The 25,337-nt window shown below is 43.2% G+C and overlaps 1 protein-coding gene across 1 annotated transcript in view; it reads right to left on the bottom strand.

Moving 5' to 3' along the window:
- Window positions 1–25,337, bottom strand: part of CACNA1E (calcium voltage-gated channel subunit alpha1 E) — a 370,252-nt gene that overhangs the window by 211,018 nt on the left and 133,897 nt on the right. Inside the window, exons 5-6 of the mRNA XM_059903912.1 lie at window positions 1,435–1,538; window positions 164–316 (exon numbers count right to left, since the gene is read on the bottom strand). Of these exons, the coding sequence (XP_059759895.1) occupies window positions 164–316; window positions 1,435–1,538 (257 nt within the window). The remainder of the gene's footprint in view (window positions 1–163; window positions 317–1,434; window positions 1,539–25,337) is intronic.

Here is a 25,337-nt window from a genome sequence, read left to right as displayed (position 1 = left end):
CTGGTTGTGCCTCATAAAGCTGCTGACTAGGAAGTCTCCGATTCTAATTCTAGGGTTGGGATAGGACATACTTTTCCAACCAGCCTCCAAATGCCCTGAAATTACCCCAATGACCAGAGGAGAGAGGAAGGAAGAAGCAGAAGTCAGAAAATAGTGACCCTACCTGAATTGTTCATGAAGCAAGCTCGGTGCAACTTCCCACTGTAGAACTCCAAGCCAATGATAGCAAACATCAGGATGGCAAAGAAGAGCAGAAGACCAATCTGCAGAAGAGGCACCATGGCCTTCATGATGGACTTCAACACAATCTGCAAGCCTAGAAGGAAAGAAAGAGAATGATAAATGGAACCCTCGCTTAGCACCACCTGATACGGCAGGCTGACTTCTTCCTGGGAGAAGAGGGGCAAGTCTTTGAGGGAAAAGAACCATTGATCCTGAGATGATAAAGCAATTCACAAAGGGATAACCAGGATAAGTCAAGCCAAAGACTGCCATCACCCCCTCCCCTAGGGATCAATCCCTACCTCTTCTTCACCATTCCCTGATCATTTACATGCCTATCACCCTTCCCTTATTCATTGCACCCATGCTGTCTTCTGGATTCCTCTTATAGATGAAACTTATTAGAATACGCTTCTTTCCTAAAGGGAATTAGGCCCAGCCCTGCTAGGCTATAAATCTGTAAGAACAAGGACAAAGTTCATCTTCCCCACAACTCTATCTCAGACCCAGCTCTCCCACCCACTGTTGGGGAAGCAGGATTAGTACAACCACTGTTCATGAAACACCATATCCTTTGACCCAGAAATTGTCCTTCTAGGATTCTAGCCTAAGAAAATAATCAGAGATTTGAATAATATTTAAGTAAAAAGATGTTTGTTGCAGCACTATTTCTAGTTAGAAAAAGAAAACTGGAAATAACCTAAATGAATAGCAGTGTAGCAATGACTACCCAAGTCAGGGACCGTATAAGACAGACTATAATACAGATTTAAAAATCATATTTCTGAAGAATTTTTAATGTCAGGAATATCAAATGTTTATGATGGGATCCAATACCAAAAATACAGCATAATCCCAATCACATTAAAATGCACAGGAAAAAATGAATGAAAAAAATATGCTAAAATGTTAACAAAAGTTATTTCTGAGTGATAGGATAATGGGTGCTCTTCATTTTCATTTTGTATTGTTTCCTTTACTTTCCAAATTTTTTACAAAGATCTTTCATTATCTTTTAAATATGAAAAAAATCTGCTAAATTTTAAAGTGGAAGGTGATGCCAGATTGCTGCAGGTCCTCTATTTATTACTGCAGGGGCTTCCTCTCAGGAGAAATTATTTCTTGTTTATCCCTAATTCTCTTCGACCCTGGATCTGGTTGAGGACACATCAGTAAAGCTATCAGCAGAGGAGAAAGAAGAAAGGTGCTCACTAGGTATCCCTGACACGAGCTTCAGGGGCCTTAGGACACGCACAGCCCGGAGCGTCCTCAGGTCCACATGTGTGTTGAAGTGGGTTCCCGCAGTGGCCAGGATGCTGCAGATGGAGACACAGAAGGTCAAGGTTACCACAGTCTGCCTTTCTCCCCCTGTTCCATGGGGGAAGCTGGGTTAAAGAAGAATCATCAGCCTGGAAAGCACACAGAGCTGATGCCAGCTGCGTGTGGGCGCACCTGAGCTTGGGTGAATCACCAGTGATTCCGAGTGGAATTAAATTTAGCCGCATCTGGGTTTCACTTCGAAAAGGAGGAAAACTGATCATCACATTGGAATCCTAGCTCCAAATCATTAGTAAAACACAAGGTCCCCAGCATCTGTCTCATTCCTGTCCCGAAACCGTGTCCCCTGCCCTCCTCTCTGCCCCTTGCCAATTTCCTTCCCCTCTTTCCAACCTACCAAGGGCCTCACATATTTTATTTTAAAATTTTCTTAGATTCCCCTGTCTCCTATCGCCTTCAGGAAATTTCTCTGGATTAACTGCAGAAGGAGTAACTCACTCTTCTTTACCTTGACGCTTAGAATTTTTACCAAACAAAATCAATCACTCTGATGCTTATACTTAGGGAATAACGTCACTGGTCCCCATGCAGTATTTTTATAATTGCCCCCAAATCACTGTGTGACCTGGATTTGGTTTCTTTGTTTCCACTTTTCTACTTCCACAGCCATATCCAGGAACACACACACACACAACAAAAATCCATAACAATCCTATTAGATTGTGTACACCAAGTACCTTGTCTTGAGGAGACAATTTATTTCATATAATCCCATGACACTGCAGGTACTTTGGAGAAACAAAGACACTTAAGTATTTATGACAGGTACAGCAGAAGACTAAGAGTCAGAAGAACTGGGTTTCAGTCCTTACTCATGCACTTGTGAACTGGGTGCCTTGAGGCCAGTCAACCTCTATGAGCCACACTACCCTCATCTACAAACTGGGGGAGTACCATGGCCTAGTTACAAAAATAAAATGACATGGTATTGAATGTTATGAGTGTTCTGTAAACTATAACGTGCAAAACAGACATTATATCTAACACAAATGTTAATAATATTGCCTTTACAACTTTGTCTAATTTTAGTCTTCTTTCTGTAGGGTAGTGCTTTTTCTTCCTTACAACTTCCAGGACAATTTCAGCTATGTGGAACCATTGGGGAATGACTCATTCAGAAAACTGAGTTTTCTATATGGTCAAAGGGTGGCAAGAATGATTTATTTCATTTAATTATTTTAAGGGGCTTTGGAGGACTGGGGAGAGGTTGGTTCAGCTGAGGGTAAAAAGGGCGTGGACACATCTCATGGCTGGCCACGCAAGGCCCCTGCACCATATTTTTGCTTCCCTCTTTGACGTTAGCTTTACTTTTCTTCTCTTTCCCATGCCATCAACCCTGTTTCCCTGACATTGGACATTCAAGATACCTTGAAGTCCCTTTAATACGTGAACGAAAGGTTTATGCTCTATTATCTCTAAAAAGCAGATACGGGATCAACAGAGCCAAATTACACAGATCCAGATTATAATCACGAGCAGTAACTTTGATACAAGCAGTGCTGGCCAACAGCCAAGTGGGCTGCTTTATGTGGTAGTGACTTCTCGACATTCAAAGTATTCAAGGACAGACAGAAGAACTCTCTTTTACGAAGGTAAGAGGGTTCCAACATTGGGTTGAAGGTTATTTAAATGACCAATAGAGATTTCTTTCAACCTTAAGATTCTATAATTCTATATTGATCCAATCTCAAAATCAGAACCAGAAAGAAAGTTTAGTCTCATAAAGCATCTCAGGAGCTAGGTTTTCTTTGTCTCTCCCAACCCAAACTTCCATCCTCTCATCTTAAAAGGAGGGAATTTAGGAGACACTGCTTTTGACTCTATCTTCCAAGGCCAAAGAGTAACATTAGGGAGGGGAAGGATGTAATTTCTAGTAAGAAGGAAAAAACTGAAGAGGAGAGAACAAGGAGAAACATGGAAAACAGGAGTGAAAAACAGGACAGAAATAGAAAAAAACAAAGGAAAAAAGAGAGAGAGAAAGAGAAGCTTCAAGGATAGGTACAGTGATAGAGAAGCAGAACCCCAGGAGAATGGTGTCACTGCTCCCCTGATTCTGCTAACAGGGGAAGGAGCACTGTACTCTCAGTCTTCGGAGGGGCACGCGTGGAGGCTGCTTTCCCTCTGGTTCGCTGTCTTACAAACACAGTGGATAGAATCTGCCCCGTTCAGAAACCAGAGTTCTGTTTCCTAGGATACCCAGATACACGTGAGATGCTCTTTCATATCATAAGAAGGCCCGTTGAAAATGAAAATCTCCTCCCCAGCCCAGAGATGAACAAGGTACATTTCGGAACATGGAGGTAGGAGGCCAAGGACGACATTAAAGGGCAAGAAGGCACAGGTGTAGAGAGAAAAAGAAAGCAGTAGAGGGAAAGGAGAATGAGAGGATGGGCAGTGAGCAAAGGAAATGTGGAGATGAAAGCAATAAGGGAAATAAGAAGAAATGAAAGCTGGTGGAGAAGCAAATGTCAGAGAAACAGGGATGATGACATGGGAAAGAGAAGAAAAGTAAAGTTAACGTCAAAGAGAGAAGCAAAAATATGGTGCAGGGGCCTCGCGTGGCCAGCCACGAGATGTGTCCAGGCCCTTTTTACCCTCAGCTAAACCAACCTCTCCCCAGTCCTCCAAAGCCCCATCACACTTCAGGCAGGGCTGTGCGCCTGTGGCCCTGTGCTCCCCTGGCCCTCAGAATTTTCTTCTCTTTCATCCAGTGCAGGAGGGCTGTCAACTGAACCTCTGGCTGCTGCACATTGGCCACTGGCTGCTTGCTAATATTCAAATCATCTTTGAGGGCAGGAATCACAATTTGGCTCCCCGATCCACCTGTCAGAAACAGGAGCAATGGGATCCTTAGAGGAAAAGATAATTAAGGAAAAGGGCCCTATTCTGAGCTCCCATAAAATTCCGTGCCCACCACCATCACTGTCCTTACCACGTTCCAAAGGAAGTCTCTGTGTTCTCATCTGTCTCCCCTCTGAGATCCAGAGCATCTCACCTGGAGACACTGTCTTCCTCATCTCGACAGGCCCCACACCTAGCCCAGGGTCTGGCAAGTAAAAGGTGCTCAATAAATGCTCGAAACTGCACTGATGAAAGTAATAAACGTGTTGAAGCAGAGACCCTAGAACTTATCAATGAAAAGATTAGGATAGCACGGCTGATTTGCTACCCAAACACACGCCTGTGTGAGCATACAGGAGTGCACAGGAAATCTGGCCTCGAGCATTGTAGGGTCTAATGAGGACCTTCTGATGTACCGCTAAGACTCCTGCTCTCAAACAGATCCCACAGGGCAAGATCTGCCCAGCCCTCAGTGGGAGAGTTAGAGAGGGAGGGAGGAAAGAGGAAGACTCAAAATTCAAAGACTTGCCTCCTAGCAAAACCCAAGTACTGAAGAGTACCCATCTCAGCACAACTCCGAGCCTTGTCCGGAGCAGGCCTGCGCGAGAGGCTCTGGGAAAGTGAACCAGAGGAAAAGGCCCTGGCCCTCAGTCTAGTGGAAGGAGACAGACACGGAAGTGAAATGATTATAATTCGCCGTGAAGAGTGTCAGAACAGAGGTGTTTACAAAGTGCTATGAGAATGGGAAACACCGCAGTGGACAAATACAGAGCTTACTATCTGCTAGCATTTTCCAATATGTTATCTCATTAAATCCTCCAAAATATCCTGATATTACTATCGACTCCACTTCATAGGGGAGGCAACTGAAGCTCAGAACAAAATTAAATTTCTAATAAATGGCAAGAACAGGCATTAAAGTTACTTCTCCTGTGAGATCAAAACCCATCGTTTCCCTCTCTGCCATGATGCCGGGCTGCGTATTCTCGGTCCCAGGTAGCTCCACTCTTCCTTAGTCCAGTGAGTTGCTAAAAATACCAAGGTTGCAGAGTGTGGTCGTCAAACAAGCCAGGGAACTTGGCTTCCTTCATTCCAAGGCCACAAACTGCTACCTCCTACAGACTTGACAGCAATCATTCTCAGGACCAGCAGGGTAGGAGGCTCCTCGCACCCCAGGTGGTGACCGCCACAGTGTCTACATATACACACAGGAAGGGACACGTGCACCACAAGGTCAGAGCGAGGCCACTGAGGAGGAGTTCAGTTCTGAGTTAATAAAAGCTAAGCTCTCCGCCGTCCCAAGAGGCATATGCATGTGCTCTTCAGGAGTGAAGGCTGTGTTCTCCATTCCTTTTGTCACCATGAGCACAGAGCCTGGTGGAGAGCTCTGGACACAGAGGGGGGCTTAATTACTACTTTATCCCCCAAGCAGAGGACAGTCGGACAGCAAACAAACTTCTGACAAGCACCAGCACAGAGACTGTGTTCTATACGCTGTGAACGTTCAAAAAGCGTTTCCTGATGGATGTCAGGGCTCAGCCCTGCCTCTATCGTTTTTGCTTGTAGGTGTCATGTCAGCAGGTAAGAAGAGAATGGAGGCCGATATGATTCTGAGGGTGTGGCCTGACCATCACACAGTGGCACGGCACAGCAGATGATGGGAGTGATGCTCTGGGCAATTATAACCAGAGGTCTCTTCCCAAGTCGTCACTCAAAGAATTCTTCAGCGCTGTATTCCTTCTGCCCTTGGGGTTCTGCCATAACCTCCTTGTCGATCCAGATCTAACAGTCTCTTTGCACACATGTATTTCACTATACACTCCCATGGCTGAAGGTGCCCGGAAGCATTGTACAAATATTACACTAAAAATGATTCGTTGCTTATCTGAAATTCAAACTTAACTAGGCATCTCATATTTTATTTTTTATTTTTTTGACTTTATTTATTTATTTATTTTATTTTTTTTTTTTCACACACACACACACTGTATTTTATTTTTACAAGAGATAAATCGACTGACACCAAGCATTGTACATGGATGACCACAACAAAAGCAACAATGATTGCAATTACCAAACATGAAACACACTCATACTATGTGGCATCTCATATTTTAATTTGCTAAATCTGGTAACTCTACTTCAGTGGTGACCAGAAATGACCAGGTAAAGCGCCTCCCTCTCAGTGGTTGCCCCAGCCCTAAATGAACATTCAACTTTTCTTCTGAGAAGAGACACAAGCCCAGGACTGTTAGCATCAGGCCTAGAATTCCCTCCTGAGCTCCAGAAATCACCTGTTTTGTCTCGGACCATATAAATCCCCAGGGAGAACCTCATTAGCATTTGAAAGCCAAGTTGTTGATATCTGTGCAAAAAGACTGATTAACAGTAGCAAAAGGTGTTAGGTATTTATCCAGCCCATGTTATGAGGAGACCCAGAGGAGGCAGGAAGGCACCTAATTCAAGTTGGATTCCAACCCAGAGTTGACTCAGGATATCATTTCCTTGGGTAGTCAACAGAAATGAGTTGCTGTGTTCACTTAAAACTGTTCCCTGGGAGGTTGACGCCTTCATCTCTTTTACTATTTTATCTCCAGTGAGGCACCAAAGTCCATCATATCTTTCCTCTACTGCATCTCTTGGATTTACCTTTTACTCTCCAGCCTAGCTCTTGCCTGGAATGCCCTTCTTATGCCATCTCTCTCCTGCCTCAATAATATGATCCAGACTTCAGGGCCCAGATGAAATCCTGCCTGTCCTTGAAAAAAGGTCCACAATCAAGAGAGACTTGAACTAGGATTCTGAGAAAGTAGTTGAGCCCATGCTCTCCAGTCATACTGCTGGTTTTAATACCAGTTCCATCACTCACACTAGCTGTGTGGTCTTATGCAACTGTCTCTCTGAGCTATAGTTTTCTTATCTGTAAAATGGGGACAGTGCCTCCCTAAGAGGGTTGATGTTGTTTAAAAGAGGTTGCTCGTAAAGTTCTTCACACAGCGCTGATTTACCACATAGGGTTCCTGGTTGAAAACGACAGAAACTAATTTTAGCCTTCTTAAGCAAACAAACCAAAAAAAAGGTATATTGAGAAGATATCAGGATCTCACAGAACTGAAGGTATATTGGAAGACCAGGCTGGGAAAACAGAAAAGCAGGAATCTTTGTGTAGTTGGCTGAATAATGCTTCCTAAAGATACCCAGGTCCTAATCCCTGGAACCTGTGAATGTTACCTAATATGGCAAAAAGAAGTTTTGCAGATGTGATTAAGGATTTTGAGATGGGGAAATTATTCTGGATTATCTAAGTAGGTCCTAAAAGCAATCACAAGTGCCCTTATAGGAGGGAGGCACAGGAAGACTTGACTAGAAAGAAGGCAATATGGTGAGTGAAGCAAGATGCTATGCTGCTGGCTTTGATAGATGGAAGAAGGGCCCACCAGTCAAAGAGCACAGGAAATACAGCTCGAGAAGTTCAGAAAGACAAAGGAATGAATTCTCTCCTAAAGCCTCTGGTGGGAGCACAGCCCTGCTGACACCTTGATTTTGGCCCAGTAAAATGGATTTTGGATTTCTGACCTCTGGAACTGTAAGAAAATTAATTTTCTTTAAGCCACCAAGTTTGCAGTAATTTGTTACAGCAGCAATAGGAAACTAATACACTTGGCAAAGGTCAGAGAATCCAGGACATCTGATTCTTAGGCCACTGTGGATATTCTTAGGAATATATCTGCCAATGAAAACTAATGTCATAATGTCACTAGCTTAAAAGTCATGTGGAAAAAAGCCATGTGGTTGAGCTTAAGTCACATGTCCCCTTATACCTCATCTGGCTGCACTGGGACAGTCCTCCACCACTTCCAAGCAGAGCAAGACCCCTAGCAAGAGCACAAACAATAAAAGATTCTCCCAAAATGGAGATCAGGGACCATGGAAGAAGCTGGATGTAGGATAACTAAAAAAAACAACAATGTCTATTAAGTAATAAATAGGTGTTGTGGAGGAAAAAGAGAAAGAATATATTTGTTTTCTTATCTATAAAATGAGGTGGTCAGATAGAGAGCCCTCTTGGACTCCTTCACACTCTCAAACTCTGTGAGTCAAAGCCTACCCACATGGTGCTACACCCCTGCAGCTCACACCAATCTCCCCTTTCTCTGACCATCCAGAGGGCTGCACAACATTTAACACTTGATTGCATACTGTTCTTGCATCTTAGAACAAAAGTCTGATCACTAATGATAATTAGCTGGATCCTCATAACTCAGTTCAAAGCCAGCTCCTTGATAGCAGGAACTGCCTTTCACATTTCCATCTACCACGGCCCCTTCCCTAACAATATGCAACAGTGGTGCCCAAGAAATACCCTTGACTCAGGGATAAATGAGTACTAATACATCCCCCCATTGAGATGGATTGGGTGGACTTGTCCATGGAGCTGTGAGTGAGCCCACAGGCACCTGTACCTGTAACTGGACATCCATTTAAACCACATGTGCACATAATGATGATCTATCAAAAATCTACTGAATTACACCTTATGTTTGGCTCTCCGTTTCTTTTTAATGAATTACTGAAAGTGTGATTTGATCTGGGAATCAATTTCTAAACACTTTACTTCATCTAATCAAAACCAAAAATGTCAGCATATATTAAATTGTTTACATGGAGACAAGTCTCCCCTCTCCAACATTCAACTTGACCAAAATATACTTGAGGGAAGAGAGTGAGGCTGGGAAAGAGACAGCAGGGGTCAGGCCCAGCCCAGTCCCCAGTCTCTGCAAGCTGTCTCCTTTTCCTCCCCAGCCCTTATGCTGGGGGCTCCTTGATCCCATTCAGGCTTAGCTCCATCCCAGAGCCCAGAACCCATCTACAATCTACTGATACGTATTGAGTGTATGCCATGCAGGAGATGCTGGCATTACAATGGAGAACAAGATGGAGATGGTGGTTGTCCTCATGAAACTTAATGAAGAAGACAGGCACTAAATAGATCACAATTATAGGAAGTGGAAGGTCAGGAAAGAAAGGCATGTGAGGGAAGTGGAAATAGCACATGAGCTCAAAGGTAAGGTATGAGTGGCCAGAGGAAGCAATGTGAGGAGAACATCCCAGATGCAGGAAAAGGCACGTGCAGAAGGCCCAGAGGCAGAAAGGAGATTGGCATACTTGAAAAATCCAAACAAGGGCTTTTGTGGCTGGAACCTAGTGGTCCAGGGAAGGATGGAGAGTGGAGAGGCTGCAGAGACTAGAAATAATCTTCTCAGGTCACAGAGGTATCCTCTGGTCATGCCAACTAAAGAGGCTGGGCCCCTCTCCAGCCCAGAGGGTGCACCTAGATTAGTCTAAGCAAATTGTCTAAGCAAATTAGTCTAAGCAAAAGTCTAAGTCCATTGTCCCAAGTAGTGACTGGTTAAGGAATGGGCAGGGGATGGAACTCAGGCCTTTGGCGTAAGGGAAAACATGCTGTGGGGCTTCAACTGACCCACGTTCTTAGAACAAACGTAAAAGCATAAACAGCAATGATTTTCAAAGCTTTTCTGACCACAGCCTACAGTAGAAAACATATTTTACATCACAAGCCAGGGGGCATGTACATATATAATTGTATAATGCTTTATAAAATAATACCTACTCTTTCTATGTGTAATACATTCATATTTTCTCTTCAATTCTTCCTTTCTACCTTTTGTTTAATGCTGGTTGCAACCAACTATATTGCTTTCATGACCCTCTAATGGGGTTTGGCCCACAGTTTGAAAAACCCAGATATAGAAACCAGCCAATACACACGCTCACTCTCTCTAAGGATAGGATGAGATGGACCAACATGAATTGCTGCTTTAATAGTACCATTCTTGGTGTTTTCCCAGAACAATGAAACAGTCTGCCTTGAAAGGTTTAGTGATTTTCTAAGAACTGCAGACACAGCATTCTAGGAGGGACCCTGTTCCCTCCTATGGTACCTGAAGTAGCATTAGCATCTTGCTGTCCCGGGGAATGGGCAATGTTAAAGAGATCACATACACACACGCTAACTTCAAAATCATCCTGAGGCAGCCACTTGTTTCTGTTTTTTTTTTTGGGGGGGGGGGGAGGGGGGTTGGTTGTTTTTGTTTGTTTGTTTTGGCATTTGGCTTGGGTCAGAAGAGTGGAATATGGACTTTCTTATAAGTCCACAGATAATAAATCATACCCAGAAGCCCTAATATTTCTTAGGAAGATGGGAGGAGGGCAGGGTCAAATTGCCCCTTTCCAATAGGGAAGATCTATTTCCAGGAGGAAACAAGTAGCTCTGTATTTAATAAAGATAAGGCAACCCTTTCTGGATTTTAAAATGGGGTTTCTAATTAAGTTTCCTAAGAATCTTAGTGGATATGAAGGAGTCCCAAAATATGCCTTTTGATGAGCAGTAAAATCTTAGCCTAAAACTCCTCTCTTTCCTTTCCCACCAAAAGAAAGTTCAATGCAAATTGATACAGCCACTATGGAGAAGAGTATGGAGGCTCCTTAAAAAACTAAAAATAGAATTACCATACGACCCAGCAATCCCAATACTGGGCATATACCCTGAGAAAACCATAATTCAAAAAGAGTCATGTACCAAAATGTTCATTGCAGCTCTATCTACAATAGCCAGGACGTGGAAGCAACCTAACTGTCCATCAACAGATGAATGGATAAAGAAGATATGGCACATATGTACAATGGAATATTACTCAGCCATAAAAGGAAACGAAATTGAGTTATTTGTAGTGAGGTGGATGGACCTAGAGTCTGTCATACAGAGTGAAGTAAGTCAGAAAGAGAAAAACAAATACAGTATGCTAACACATATATATGGAATCTAAGGAAAAAAAAAAAAAAGGTCATGAAGAACCTAGGGGTAAGATGGGAATAAAGACACAGACCTACTAGAGAATGGACTTGAGGATATGGGGAGGGGGAAGGGTAAGCTGTGACAAAGTGAGAGAGTGGCATGGACATATATACACTACCAAATGTAAAACAGATAGCTAGTGGGAAGCAGCCACATAGCACAGGGAGATCAGCTCGGTGCTTTGTGACCACCTAGAGGGGTGGGATAGGGAGGGTGGGAGGGAGGGAGACGCAAGAGGGAAGAGATATAGGGATATATGTATATGTATAGCTGATTCACTCTGTTATAAAGCAGAAACTAACACACCATTATAAAGCAATTATACTCCAATAAAGATGTTAAAAAAATAAAATAAAATTAAATTAAAATAAAAATAAAAAATAAAATGGGTAAAGACAATTTAATAATAAAGTTGGATAATATACATGAAAAAAAAAAGTTCAACAATCAAACCATGTCACACCAAGGAGAGGAAGTTGTACTGACATTTGAGACCATATGTTTAGGGAGTTGTGCTGTGCATTGTAGGATGTGGAGGAGCATCCCTGGCCTCTACCCACTAGATGCCTATAGCGTTCCCTCCTCCATTCCCCCCTCCCCAGGTTATGACAACCAAGGATGTCTCTAGACATCATCAAATGTCCTCTGAGGGCACCCCTGGTTGAGAACCGCTGCCATAAGAGAACCTCTCAGACAGTGATTCCCTCAAGCTGAGCAATAGTCTGACCAAAGGCAATGTGCTTCACAACTAGTCCCCACCCACTCTGGGAGAAGTACACATAGCCTCTCTCAGGCAGAAATGAAGAGGTTGCCAGGATGACCCCCAGACACAAGTCATAATTTTCAGGGACCTCCAGCATTGATGAAATTCCCTTCTGCTTTCTTCTTTAAACATCCCCTAGGGGATGCATAAAACTTAACCCCACGGTGTCTCCAAAGGAAGCCTTAATCCAAAAGAAAAGTTTCCCCAAATGATGCAAAGTGAAGAACAAGGAAACGTAAAGGAGGGTTTTAGCTCCTTAACCTCAGTGTAGTGGAAACAAAGGTCAAGTTCCTCCCAGTGGCCCCTGGTTTCTTTCTCTCTTCCCTTTCTTCCCTTCCTTCCTTCCTCCCTCCCTCCTTTCTTTCTTTCTTTCCTTCCTTCCTTCTTTCTTTCTCTCTTTCCTTCCTTCCTTCCTTCTTTCCTCCCTCCCTTCCTCTCCTTCTTTCTTTCTTTCCTTCCATCCATTCTTCCTTCTTTCTTTCCTTCCTTCTTTCTTTTTTCCTTCCTCCCTTTCTTCTTTCTTTCTTTCTTTCTGTTTCTTTCTTTCTCTTTCCTTCCTTCCTTCTTTCTTTCCTTCCTCTCTCCCTCCCTTTCTTCCATCCTTCCTGCCTTCCTTCCTTTCCGTTTTTTTTTTTTTTTTTTTTTTTTTTTTTTAGAAAGTCCCTGATTATTCACTCAGACACAGCAAAGAGAAATGTCAAGGCAATGGGTAGAAACTCTGACTGTCATTCAGGACCAGGTGATGACTATGATGATAAGAGAAAACTGCCTCAATGTTGTTTCACAGCTTACATAACCCTGTTCCATAGCGATACCATCATCCCCCATTTTATAAGTGTGAGAATTAAGGCTCACAGAGAGAAATTGGCTAGCCCAAGGTCACTTGAGATAGTAAATGGTCAAACTGAGACTCAAACCCAGAAATTTAGATTCCAAATTTGGAGTGATTTCAGTAGCTACAAAAGATAATGGCTAATAGCTACAAATATATCCCAAAGGCACATATATTTGACAAATGCCTTCTCTTGGACAACCACAGAGCTGCCTCTCTGCAGAGCCTTATGGTGTCCTGTGATTGCAGCATCCTATGCATGTTATCAAAACTGTGCTTCAGAGAGTTGGCAAAGAAGGAGAACTGCTGGAGAGGGAAATCCCACATTATAAGAACTCGCTAACATAAATACATGTTCTTTGAGTTGTTTTGCTAGTAGTGGTGAGGGATTTCTGTTGATCTACCACCCACACACTTTCTCTCACCAGGTCTCCTGCAGGACCAGGAACAAGCATCTGTGAGACGGCTAGCCAGGGAGAGAGCCCAGCTAAGGAACAGAACGCAGCTAATTATCCATGTGGGGGCCAAGGCCCTAATGTCAGCCTCGGCAGAAGAATGCACTAGCAAACTCCAATACCAGATTACAGGCACCAGCTTTATAGTACAGCACCGCCCCTACTGAGTGGCCGCCTATGGTTTGTACTGCCTTTCTTCCAAAAACACCACTCTACCCCTACAGTTCTTTTCAGAAATGACAATGTTCTTATGTGACATGGCTGGTCAGTTTACAGGTTCAGAGACAGGGAGTGCCCTGGGATGTTTGGACTTAGGACCAGAGTTTGGCTGAACTCTTCTGAAGCAGCTATAAAATAAAATATAAGCCATAAAATAAAAGGCTGTCATTGTCCATGTTTCCTCTCACAGAACAAAGCTCGCTGCAGTGAAAGAGAAGAATAAAGCGGATCCCACAGAGGTAAGAAGAATGAAGGAAGGGATTCTGCTGGAGATGGCACCCTGATCCTACAGTTCCTGAGGCCCTACTCTTCCGAACATTTCTGCCACTTGGTGGTCCTGTGAAACCAGGACCCTGAAAAGCCCCTCTTTGCTTAAACTAGTCCAAGTTTAATTTCTGTCACTCACAGGACCTACTCACCTATTCTGTCCAGATAATACCATCTGGATAAGAAACCAAAGTGAAGAACTTGAAATAACTGGCATGGTCAGACAAGAGCTAAGTGAGATTCATGAAAAACAAGGAAAAACTCAGAAACATAACTCTGGCATGGTACCAGTATATCAATTAGAGGGTGTACAAGCTTTTTCTTGATGTCACCTTAGCAAGTGGCTTAATTCCTAAGATATTGAAACTTTGGTCTCTCTACAGTTTCAGAAAGACTGAAAAACTACACACATTCATAATCCTGGGGAGAGTCAGAGGCCTCTTCTCAAGACGTCAAATGCTGATGAGTGCAGGTTAACCCTGGATGGAGGGTTGACTGAAGAGATCCTTAAAAGTAGAAGGAAAAGAAAAGCCTAAGTAATAAAACTCTGCTTTCTCATAGTGTGTTGAGGAAAGGAGCACTTCCCCCCTTTTTGTTTTGGATGTCTGGGAAATACCTGGCTGAAAGAATCTGTTCGAGTTTATAAAACATTCTCAAATCAATGACTCTTTGAGACAAATCATGGATCCATAAATGTTAGAAAAAAATATATTTGTCCATTGTTCCACTTTCCTAGTTCTGCCTACAATGCCTGAGACACTGACTTGCATGACAGGCATATGCTTTCTGTCTTCTAGGATGACAAGTATTAAAAAAAAAATACTTAGATAATTTCCCAGACTTGCATAGAAGACAAACCTACAATTATGGTGCATGATGAAGAGGCAGACACAAAGTTGTTCTAAAATATCAACTGTCTGTAGAGCACCCAAATGAACTAGAGCTATTTGTCAAGAAAACAAAGTGTTTTTTACTTTTCAGAGTCATTAAACCAAAATTCATTCCAGTACTTCTGAGTCATATCACATCCCATACCACCTATTTGGAATACAATAAAGAACAAGCAATTTTAATGATTAAAAAGAATTGCGCTTATATACAGGAACCCTTTGTTACCCAAATCTATTTGATAGAGTATGTAAGCACAAACAAAGTAAGTGGTTTTAATTGCACTTTCATTGTGAATGAATACAATGCTGAGTTGTTAAAGGAATCAAGAGGTTGCTCCTCCAGCTGAAGAACTAAGTATCATGGGCATTTTCTCAGAAAGGAATTTAAAAGAGCACCTTTCTCTATTTATAAGGAACAATGGAGTGTGTTCATTAATAATGGAGTCGAGACGAAGGAACTACTGCCCCTTGTACAAGTGCTGACACCCAGGGTCCAAATTTAGCTCGATGGCAATGCTCTTTCTTTTCAGCTCTGAAGTTATTTTTACCTTGCCAGCTATGTAAATTAACTCATGGCCTCCGAGCATGAAAGAGAGCAGGCTGAGATTGGTTAATATTTTATGAAAAATGAAAATACTGTAAACCACCATTCCTAGCACTGAGCTTCACATACTCTGTAACTGGGCCTGTGAAGATAGAGCCATGAAAAATTTCTGTGCTATTCTAGCATCAAAACCAGCAAGGCTAGAGATGATTTACAAAAGAAGAAAAAGAATGTTTAGTGATTACATGAAAAAGTTCCATAGCATTAGAGTCAAAGAAATTCAAATTAAAACAACATGATAGCCTGTTCTGCCTATCAAATTACCACCACTAGAAAGACAGTAAATTGGTACAACCACTTTGAAAAATTCTTGAACAATGTGTATATAAAGACATTGAAGATGGTCACACTTTGATCTGGTGGTTTTAGGAAATTATATTAAGTACAAGATCCAAACTGAGGGCAAACTTTTACATATAATGTTGTTCATGGAAACACTTTTTATGATAGTAAAAAATTTAAAAATTACCCACAACTAAATAATAAGAAAACAAATAACCCAATTAAAAAATGGTCAAAAGAAGTGAATAGATGCTGCACCAAAGAGAGATATGGATGGCAAATAAGCACATGAAAAGATGCACCATTATTAATCACTAGGGAAATGCTAATTAAAACCACGATAGTTATTACTACACCCCTATTAGAAGGCTAAAATAGAAATGAAACAAAACAATAAAAAGCCTGACAATAGCAAATGCTGGTAAGATTGTGGAGCAACTGGAACTCTTGTATATTGCTAGTGGGACTACAAAACAGTACAGCCATTTTGGAAAACAGTTTGGCAGCTGCTTAGAGTTAAACATACACTTGCTATATAACCCAGCAGTGAATGGTTACTTATCACAGTTAGATTCATAATTGCCCCAAACTGGAAACATTACAAATGTCCCTCAAATGGTGAATAAACAAATTGTGATACACTCATACAATTGAACACTAGGCAGCAATAAAAAGAATGAATTTTTGGCATATGCAACAACATGGATGAATCTCAAAAGCATTATCTTAAATGCAAGAAGCAAGAGTGAAAAGATGACATGCTAAATGATTCCATTTATATGATATTCTGGAAAAGGCAAAACCATAAGGACACAACAGAGCAGTAATTGCTAGGGGCTGAGGCCGGGAAGAGAGGACGGACAATAAACAGGCTTGAGGGAACTTTCAGAGTGAAAGAAATATTCTATATCTTGATTGTGGTGGTGGTTAGCTGACCATATACATCTGTCAAAACACACAGAATGGTATACTAAAAAGGATGGATTTCACTATATGTAAATTATACCTCAGTAAACTTGACTTCAAAATATATCAGACTCCTTAGTGGGTTTTTTTTTTAAATTGTGGTAAAACATACATAATATGAAATTTACCACCTTAACCATTTTTAAGTGTACAGTTCTGTGTCATTAAGTACATTTATATTGCTGTGCAAACATCACCACCATCCACCCTCAGAACTCTTTTCACCTCATAAAACTGGAACTGTACTCATTAAACACTAAGTCCCCATTCTCTCCTTCTCCCAGCCCCTGCTAACTACCATTCTATTTTCTGTTTCTACAAATTTGACTACTCTAGGTACCTCAAGTAAATGGAATCACAATATTTGTCCTTTTGTGACTGTCCTGTTTCACTTAGCATAATGTCTTCAAGATTCATCTGTGTTTTGCACATATTAGGATTTTCTTTCTTTTTAAAGCTGCATGATATTCCATTGTATGTCTGTACCACATTTTGTTTATCCACTCATCTGTCAATAGACACCTGGGTTGCTTCCACCTTTTGGCAATTGTAAATAATGCTGCTACAAACACTGGTGTACAAATACCTGTTCAAGTCCCTTCTTTCAATTATTTTGGGTATATACCCAGAAGTGGAACTGCTGAGTTATATAGTGATTCTGTGTTTAATTTTTTGAGGAACCACCATACCATTTTCCACAGGGAGTCTTTAGTGTTATAACAAGAGGGGAATGGTTGAGCAAAGTATAGTGCACTCAGTGAAATAGTATGCAGCCTTTAAAATGCTATTTCTGTATTACTTTTAATAATATGGGAAAATTCATCATATAGTCTTAAAGGGAAAAACAGTGTAATTTTAAAGGAAAAATATTTTATGTACAATATAAATTCAACAATGTGCAATGTGTAAGAGCAGAAAAAAGACTGGAAGGAAATACACCCAAATGGGGGCAGTGATCATCGTTAGGTGGTGGGAACTACAGGTTACGTATATTTTCTTTATGCTTATCTGTACTTCGCAAATTTTCTTTACTGAGAATGTATTCCTTCTATAATCAGAAAAACATAACTATAAAAAAAAAGGCAAGGTTGCTTAGAGTATCTCCCCAACCTTCTGAAGTCAGCATCACAGAGGACAACTCACAGGCTTCCACAAAAGCACTCTTCATGGCCCCATCCAGGAGGGCCACTGAACTGGGTGGGGATTTTTACATTCATATCAAGACATGTTTTGATTGATAAATTTGAAAATATGACTAAAATATAACACATGTAAAAAAACTCTCCAATAGTCATTGGATCCTTAACTTAAAACAATCCAACCCTTCTAGTACCAACACGGACTGGGCGGAGGTGACATTGTTCCTCACGTCAAATTCTCATCTGAGGCCCTGTGTTCCTCACCCTCAGGGGTCCTGCGCTATGAGTGCCCCTCTCCTGTTTCTTCCACTCCTTAATCTCTATCTGTTGACACAGCTCTTCCCTGGGTGCTCAAGGTGCCCTTCTTCACCTTACTTCGTTGTCCAGCTTCTGAAGCTGGTCAACATAGCCGCTCTGCCTCCTCAGCCCACTGTCCTCTGGCCTCTTCCCTCACCACTCTATGAGAGTGATTCTCATTAAAGGTCATCAATGGCCTCCACGTCCCCAAATCCAACATGTACTTGTTGGTATTCTTATTATAGCACTTTCTAAATCTGTAGGCTTTGGTGCTCTCTCTTTGAAATTCCTCCTTTTCCTTCTGAGTTACCTTTTTTCCTCTGGCCACTCCTCCTCCTCCACCCTCCTTGAAAAGCAGTGTTTCCCAAGGTTTCATACTTGCACCCTCCTCCCTTTTTTTTCAATTCACACATTCTCCCTCAGTGGCCTCAGTGAAACCAGGCTTCTATCACTTAGATACTAATGACCCCCCCCCCCCCACCATCCTGTCTTTATCTGCAGGGCAGACCTCTCTCCTTGCATCTCCAGTCCCCAGTTGGGCACTTCCACTCTGCAGTCCAACCACCTCCTACAGGGCTTCAGGCCTACATGCACCCTCCACAGTGCTTTCTCCACATGGCAGAGTGAACTTCCCTAAAGCGTAGATCACATCAACTTGCCTAAAATGCTCTAGCTTCTCCCTACCCTTACAACAACGACTTCCCACGAATCAGGTCCTGCATGATTTGGGCCCTGCCTCTCTCTCACCTCGTGTCCCTCCACTTTCTCCACCACCCTCTGTGATCCAGCCATACCAGTCTCCACTCTGTTTCTCGAACATTCCAGATTTATTTCTGTTTCAAGGATTTTGCTGGTCCTTTGGTTTGGAACTCTCTTCGTTCCACATTTTCACATAGCTGCTTTCTTCTCATCATTCAGGTGTCACCTGGAATGTCACCTCTTCTGTCTTTCTCTAGATATTGTCTTACAGTAATTCCTGTAGCTTTGTCTCCGTTAGTGTCTCTATCCTCACTGCCAATGTCCTCATCATTTTTCACGTCACTACCTAGTAGTTTCTCTCTGTCTTCCTGCCCTCTTCTTCCACAATCCTATCTCCAGACCATTACTAGAATGATCTTTCTAAAATGCAAGTCTGATATGCAACTTCCCATTTTAAATCCTCCCATACCTCCATGTTGACTTTCAAATAACACCATGATCTAGCCCAGCCTGTTCCCACACCTCCCCCACCCCACCCTCCAATCACCTGAACTAATTTTGGTTTCCTACAGGTGTCAGGCTCTCACATGTCAATGCCTCTGCATGTACTTTGCCTTGTCTGGGTATAACCTGCTCCTCCAAACCATTTCCCTCAAAAGTCTGTTCAGCGTGAACTTCCTTTAGGAAGTCTTCCCAAATCACCCTTTCCCTCATCTTCTATCTAGTAACTCATTCTTCTTATCCGTCTTCCCTACTAGACTGAGTTCTCTGAGGGCAAGGCCTGTGCCATAGTTCCAGTACAATATGGAATAAAGTATGTCTTAGTCTGTTTGGGCTGCTATGACATAATACCAGACTGGGTGGCTAAAACAACAGAAATTTACTTCTCACAGTTCTGGAGGCTGGGAAGTCCAAGATCAAGGTGGCGGCCTATCTGGTATCTGGTGAAACACGTTTCCTGATTCATAGACTACCATCTTTTTGCTGTGTCCCCACATGGAGGAAGGGGGTAGGGGAGCTTTCTGGGGCCTCTTCTTATTAGGACACTAATCCCATTAACCAATCACCTCCAAAGTCCCACTTCCAAATATCATCACCTGGGGATTAGGTTTCAATATATGAATTTTGGGGGGACATGAACATTGCCTATGACAAGGTATCTGGAACACAGTAAGTAGTCAATAAATGTATGTTGCAAGGAAGAGAACTAGATCAACCTCAAGTTGGAAACGATCTGGGAAAACATCAAGCCCAAACTCCAAGCCACTATATAGTGTTCCTGGGCCAAGATCATTCCAGCCGCTGTTTGGACCCTCACAGGGATGAGGAGCTACGTTCTTCCAAGGCAGCCCACCCCCGACCTTGAGGTTATATAAAGGAACCCCCTCTTAATGGAGCTGCAAGACTGTCCTTCAAGTGTTCAAAGGTCAGCACTCCTGGTCTTCTCCAGGCTTACATCCTTATTTCTTCTCTCACGTCCTGTAACTTTTCTTTAGGCCAAACTCTAGTTATTCTGGACAATTTTATCTGTAACCACTCCTTTTTGTCACTTGTTTGGGACCTTAAATTCTGGCTACAGAGGCCTGGATGGCCTTATCCCCTTCTCAGCAGCCATTTCACTCCCTTAGGGTATCCTGAGTCCTTTCCCACAACCCATTGCTCAGCCAGCTCCAAGCCATCCTCCCCTGAGAGAGGGGAGCCATGGATGGTTCTTGACCAGGGGGACAATGTGAGCAAAGCTAGGCTTTGGAAGGTCATCCAGCAGTGGTTGAAAGAGTGGCCAGAGAGAGGAGAGACGCCTCGGCAGAGGAGCAAGGAGGCTCTGAACTTGGTGACAGTAACTGGGGTGAAAAGGAAGCTCATTACCTCCATCTTCCCAGACACTCAGCATGTTGACAGGACGCGCCTACTCCACATGGTCCTCAGCAGAAGGACTATTAAAATGCCCAAAGCTGTCAAGAAGGATTGAGGCAGCCACTGTATGGCAAAGGGTGACCGCAGGAAGGTTAGACTTGCTGGTGTAACTTTCCAGAGGGGAAACGAAGGCTCTAGAGAAAAATCAGGAGGTGCTCCTGAGCCACATACAGAGGCTTCCCGCACATCCCTCTCTACTGGCCCCTCCACACCTGCCCCTTGCTCCTCTCAGCAACCTTACTGCTAGAGGAGCCCCCATGACGCTGTCAAAGAGAAGCCCTGCTGAAGGCCGACAGGCTGGGCCTTCTGGAGGCCAGGAACCAGGGTCCCAGGGAGGAGAGCTGTGCGAATGCCGACCTCACGTTCCCCCTGAGCTGATCCCTGACACCCCCAGCCCTCGCCACAGCCCCTGCTCCCAGAGCTGAGGGGGGGCCCCACAGCCCCCATCCTTACACCACGTGATGCTCCTCCCATTCATCTCACTGTCTCTGACATATTTAAAAGAAAAGCCGTGGGGATGGGGAAGGGGGACTAAAAATTCTGTTTGAACTGTGAGAAAGGCTGTGAACTAGCAAGTTATCTCTGGTTCTCCCTCCGAAGTCTCGTTTTACACCTCTTGGTAGCAGCAGCTGCAGCAGTGATACTGCACGCATTCCCGTCTCCATCCCAGTAATTAGGAACGCAGGCCCGTCAGAACTGGAAGCTTTAGCATCTTGTTTCCTCAATATGACCACAGTGTCTCCTCACCCCACCCGACTGCTGTCCATCAGCCCCACAATGTGGCCTGAGGCCATGCACTCTCCAAGCGAATCCGCAGGAAGTGGATTCGCACTTCAGGGTGACCCCTCTTTGGGGGAGAAGGTCCTGATACTATTACGGGAAGAAGTGCATTCAGAAGACCAGTGTCCGCAGGGCTTCTCTGGGGATGCGCTGTCCAGGGGAGACAAACTGCCGACTCCACCCACACGCCGCCCCCCTCCACACCCCATCCCTTCCAACAGTTTGGATCTGCTGTGATGACGGAGGAAGCCTGATTTTTTTGCCTCTTATTTATATTCTTGCTTAGAGGTGACTATTATGCGGACATGAGGAAGCAAGACTCTCTCCCAGAGATATCGACGATATCTGGACGATAATGGACGAGAATGCAACGTCCTGGGAATTTAGTGTTTAGTGCAAACCCTGCATGAAGGTACACCGCACCCCTTCCGCCTCAGAGGGATGAGGTGAGGGGTGTTGATGCCACCCTGCAAGACATCCAGTAAGAAGATGCCCTGGAACTCTAGTATATCCACACTTGAAGCAGAAAATCCATCCTGCATCTTACTCCTGCAGTGCCCTTCGCCCACGACAGCAGCTGGAGGTCCAAGCACTCCTACACCACTCCAAAATCATTTGCTCATCTAGGCCCATGTTTCCAACAATCTCAGAACATTTCCATTCTTTTGGACAGGATTTAAAGAGTAAAGATGGGTGGAGCTTTTCTGATGAACTCCTTTCTGGGACTCCTCATCACAAAGCTTAAGAAAGATTGCATGTCACGGCAGAAGCCACAGTTTCCATGAAAAAGATTTCTCCCTTCATTCCTTTGTTCATTCCTTCCTGCGTGAATGTACGCTGACATTTCATGTGTACCAGGTACCAGACAATGTGAGGAGCTAGGATGCAAGGGCAAGCAAGATGGTCACGAGATCAGGGCTTACAATCTAATGGAGCGCATCTTCCGAGAGCTAAGACCAGGGATAGAACACGGCAGCTCTGCTGAGGTCATGACACCATGTAAGCCCATTCTTTTGTGTCTTAGTTTTCCCAATGAGAAAATGAGGCTGCTGGCCATAGTGGGAAGAAGCTGGTTGCTCTCTGTATGCAGCCCACCTTCCCACAGTAACACCAGAAGAAACTGCAGGGGTAACCAGATTATCCTGCTGACACGGGGAGGGTGGAAGAATAAAGAAAAAAAAATGAAAATCTATGCATATGGTGCCCTCCTGCTGGGATCAATGTGATTTGCTTCTTTGAGAACTTCTGCCGGTTAGGGACTCCTTAAGTCTGCAACCCCATTTCTTGCACCTCAAGCTAAAACAGTAGGGAAGATGGCTAGCGGGTACTTCTTTCTGGGTCTGGCGACTAATATTCAGCCATACCTCTGTGTGTTTTACAAACATATAAAACAAATAAAAAAGGATAGGGCAAATTTTGTTAAGAGAAAAGTGAAACCCAGGTAGGAGATAATATAAGAGAGAATCCCTAACCATTTTAGATAATAACAATAGCTCAAATATGTCTGGAACTTTCAAGTTTGAGAAGCATAAACATTCTCCCAACACAAGTATTTCAAAATCCCTAGAAATATTCTGCATAGGATTACTGTCCCCATTTTAAGGATGAGGAGACCAGAGCTCAAGAAGATTGAGTGATCTGCTATTAGTCCCATAGATAAAAAGCTACAGTAGAACTGGACTTGAACCCAGTCTCCAGCTCCCACGTTCAACGCTCGTTTAGACTCAGCACTGAAAAGAACATCCAAACTGCTTGTGAGAAATTGGCGATAAAAACAGAGGCCTTAAAAACCTGAACAAGTGTCTTGATTGCCAAAGAGAAGATTGTAGAATGGTAACAAGTAAGCTCATTGTCAACCCCGGAGGAATTTAGCAATACATTGGTAAATAGTTTGTGAGCAATGAGAAAGCAAGATGATCAAATAATGCATGGGAAAGCTTAACTCAGTTTCTAGGAGAGGTGAGGAGGGCTCAGTAAATGTGAGGACTGTTCCTATCACTATTATCATTGTTTCTTATTACCAGGAATTAGCATGGGATTGCTTGGAACACACTGAACTAAGCTAACCTTGTTTCTTGTTTTTAAAGGGTTATTGCATGAATAAATCAGGAAAATGCTTACAATTTCATACCCCGGTATTTCAGTAAGCCCTCTGACAAAATCTCTTATGCTATCAGAGTTGTGGACAATACCATTGGGTGAGTTGCTGACATTTGAAAAGTCTTGCCCAAATTATACTGATCAGTGAATAAAATATGGAGTTCAAATTCTGACTTTGCTATTTAGAGCCTGTGAGACCTTAGGTAACTTACTTAACTTCTCTGTGGGGTTCCATATCCTCATCAGAAAAATATTATTATCATTAAATAATAGCAACCAACTCAGAAGACCACAGAAGGTTGATTAGATGGATGGATAGATAGATAGACAGATAGATAGATAAGCAGAAAACATTAGCTGTTAATGTAATTATGTTATCAATTTCAACCTATAGGGAGGTCTCTAGAGGTGTGCACTGAGTTCTATCATCATTATTTCTGTCCATTTCAACATATTCATCAACAGCTTAGATGAGAACAGCAAAAAAAAAAAGTAGAAAACTAGAGGACAATGACAGCTGTTCATATGTAAAAGACCTGAGAATGACAGACAATCAGCCAATGGTGTGATGAGGGGACTAAAACGTAAGCCACGACTGTGTTTACAGATGTGTGGTACCATCCGCAAGTTTGCTACATGGGTCAGACCAGTGGAGTATGATGTTCAGTTCTGGGTGTCATATTTTAAGAGCAATACTGGGAAACATGGGGGGTGGGGTAGCACAAGGAGTCTTGCCTTGAAATGTCAGGTGAGAAGAAATTGAGAAAAGCATGAATGTTTTGTTTGGTAGCAAGTGGCTATCGCTTGGATGAAGACTTACACTGCTTTTCTTCCTGGTGTTACTTGAGCCAGTGGATCAAATTAGAAGGGGCCAGATTTTGCCAAGAAAGACAGAAAGACAGACAGACAGAAAGGAATGGAGGGAGGGAGGGAGGGAGGATGGGGAGAGGGGTACCTAGGAACTAACAATGGAACAGTGTGCCTTGCCCAGTAGTAAGCTCTTCATCACAGGGAGAGTCCAAGCAGAGGCTTGATGACCAGACATCAGGGATGCTGTTGAATGATAATCTAGATAATATAGATAATCTCAAAGGCCATTTCCAGTTCTCAGAGGCTATAACCCCACCCCCTCTGCCCTGCTCAGAGCTCTTTTCCACACACCCCTTCCTCCATCAAAGTCACTGTGGAGCTCCTAATCCCATGAACACCTGCCAAAATTTGGCCTGCGAGATGCATTTTCAATAGTGACGGATTCAGCTGGCTGAACTTAGCTGGCCTGTCTGGAGACTTCGACACTGCAGCAAGTGACCCTCTGGAATCCCAAATGAATTGTGGAGAGCATCAGAGCCCGGGCTTCAAGCCGCCTGCTCTGGGGACCTAAGCCACACAGGCCAAACGCTGCATCACTACCTCCCCTCAACCGCCCACCATCACCATAGCAACCACAGGGGCTGACTACCTCTCAAGGCATTTCAATTCAGGCAGAGGGAGGCCCAGTTTTTTCTGCAGTTCCCCAAAGAATGAGCCCTAAGGGGATGCAGGGAGGAGGACTGGAGAGGGAGAGTTTCTCCTGTCCTCCCCCAACAGGCTGCCCTGAGGCCACCTTGAGTCATAGCCCGTCAACCATAACTTGACCTTGGCATCCTCTCACGCTAACCAAGAAACAGGAGAGAAAGCCACTGGGGAATTTCATTATTTTTAGAAGCACAATCACGTAGCAACCTAAACATCCCATTCTTCCCCACCCCTCCAGAAGCCCAAAGAAATAAACAGTATTGAGGACTCCAGTGTTTGGCTCTGATACAGCACGAGGATGTAATAATAGTAATACTTTCTATTTATATAGAAATAA

Source organism: Balaenoptera ricei, chromosome 1 (genome assembly GCF_028023285.1).
Source record: "Balaenoptera ricei isolate mBalRic1 chromosome 1, mBalRic1.hap2, whole genome shotgun sequence".
Lineage (NCBI taxonomy): Eukaryota > Metazoa > Chordata > Mammalia > Artiodactyla > Balaenopteridae > Balaenoptera > Balaenoptera ricei.
This window is presented reverse-complemented; position numbering and strand designations above follow the sequence as displayed.